At 32.0% G+C, this 865-nt stretch overlaps 1 protein-coding gene across 1 annotated transcript in view; it reads left to right on the forward strand.

Annotated features, from left to right (window-relative positions):
- Window positions 1-865, forward strand: part of LOC106470290 (MORC family CW-type zinc finger protein 2-like) — a gene marked incomplete at both ends in the record, with an annotated part of 104201 nt that overhangs the window by 92977 nt on the left and 10359 nt on the right. The window contains one exon of the mRNA XM_013930836.2: window positions 554-764. Coding sequence (XP_013786290.2) covers window positions 554-764 — 211 coding nt within the window. The remainder of the gene's footprint in view (window positions 1-553; window positions 765-865) is intronic.

Consider the following 865-nt stretch of genomic DNA (forward strand, 5'->3'; position numbering starts at 1 on the left):
TAAACCTGTTCCTAGAACATAAAACAAGAGTCTGTGGAACAATCAAAGTGAATAGAGGGTTTTCGCTAAGCCTGAAGGCTAAAGCTACAAAAATGAAAAAAGGTGAAACAGCTTTCTGTAGAAAAGGTGATGTTAACTTTCTGAGGGTAATGGGCAACATGAATTATTCAGCCTTGAAATGTTATTTTTTTTTCACAGTTTGATCTTTACCTGCAAAACAAGTTGATAAATCCAAGGTATTCCCATAATAAATTGACTTAATATACATTCATTCTAAATGTAGTTAACTGTGTATTGAAATATAAACTAGTTCTAATAGTATATTATTTCTCTACGTATATTTTACTCATTTTTGGAATTTTAATCCAATAAACTTTTATTGTTCTAGATCACTTTAGTTCAGAAATCGATCTTTTGTTGGAGAATGAAATGATTGTGTATTAATGAAGGTTAGGTGTAACGTTTCAAAGCATAGTCTTTTGATTTATTCAAAAACAATGACTTGTGTTTCCAACTGTGAAACTTATAATAATATTTTTAAACTTTATGATAGTTGACACAAGAAGAAACTGAACCTAAGTCTGCAGTAAATTTCAGCCATGCTAGTTCTAAGAAGGCAGTATTCTTTCAACAAAAGCAGCAACCAGTAAAATCTACTGTACCATCCAGTAAAAGTAGTAAGTCCCGTTATCGAAAGAAAAAACGTCGGCAGCGTGTCAATATCAAAGAACCAGTCATGAATTTTTCCAGCCCAGATAAGTCAGGTCAGTTATAAATCCAATAATGAATGTTTCTAGCTCATTAATATTAAGAGAGAGGTAAAAACCAGCCTTGGAAGCATCTAGCATCAACAAAGTCAGGAATT

Source organism: Limulus polyphemus, unplaced genomic scaffold (genome assembly GCF_000517525.1).
Source record: "Limulus polyphemus unplaced genomic scaffold, Limulus_polyphemus-2.1.2 Scaffold3926, whole genome shotgun sequence".
Classification (NCBI taxonomy): domain Eukaryota; kingdom Metazoa; phylum Arthropoda; class Merostomata; order Xiphosura; family Limulidae; genus Limulus; species Limulus polyphemus.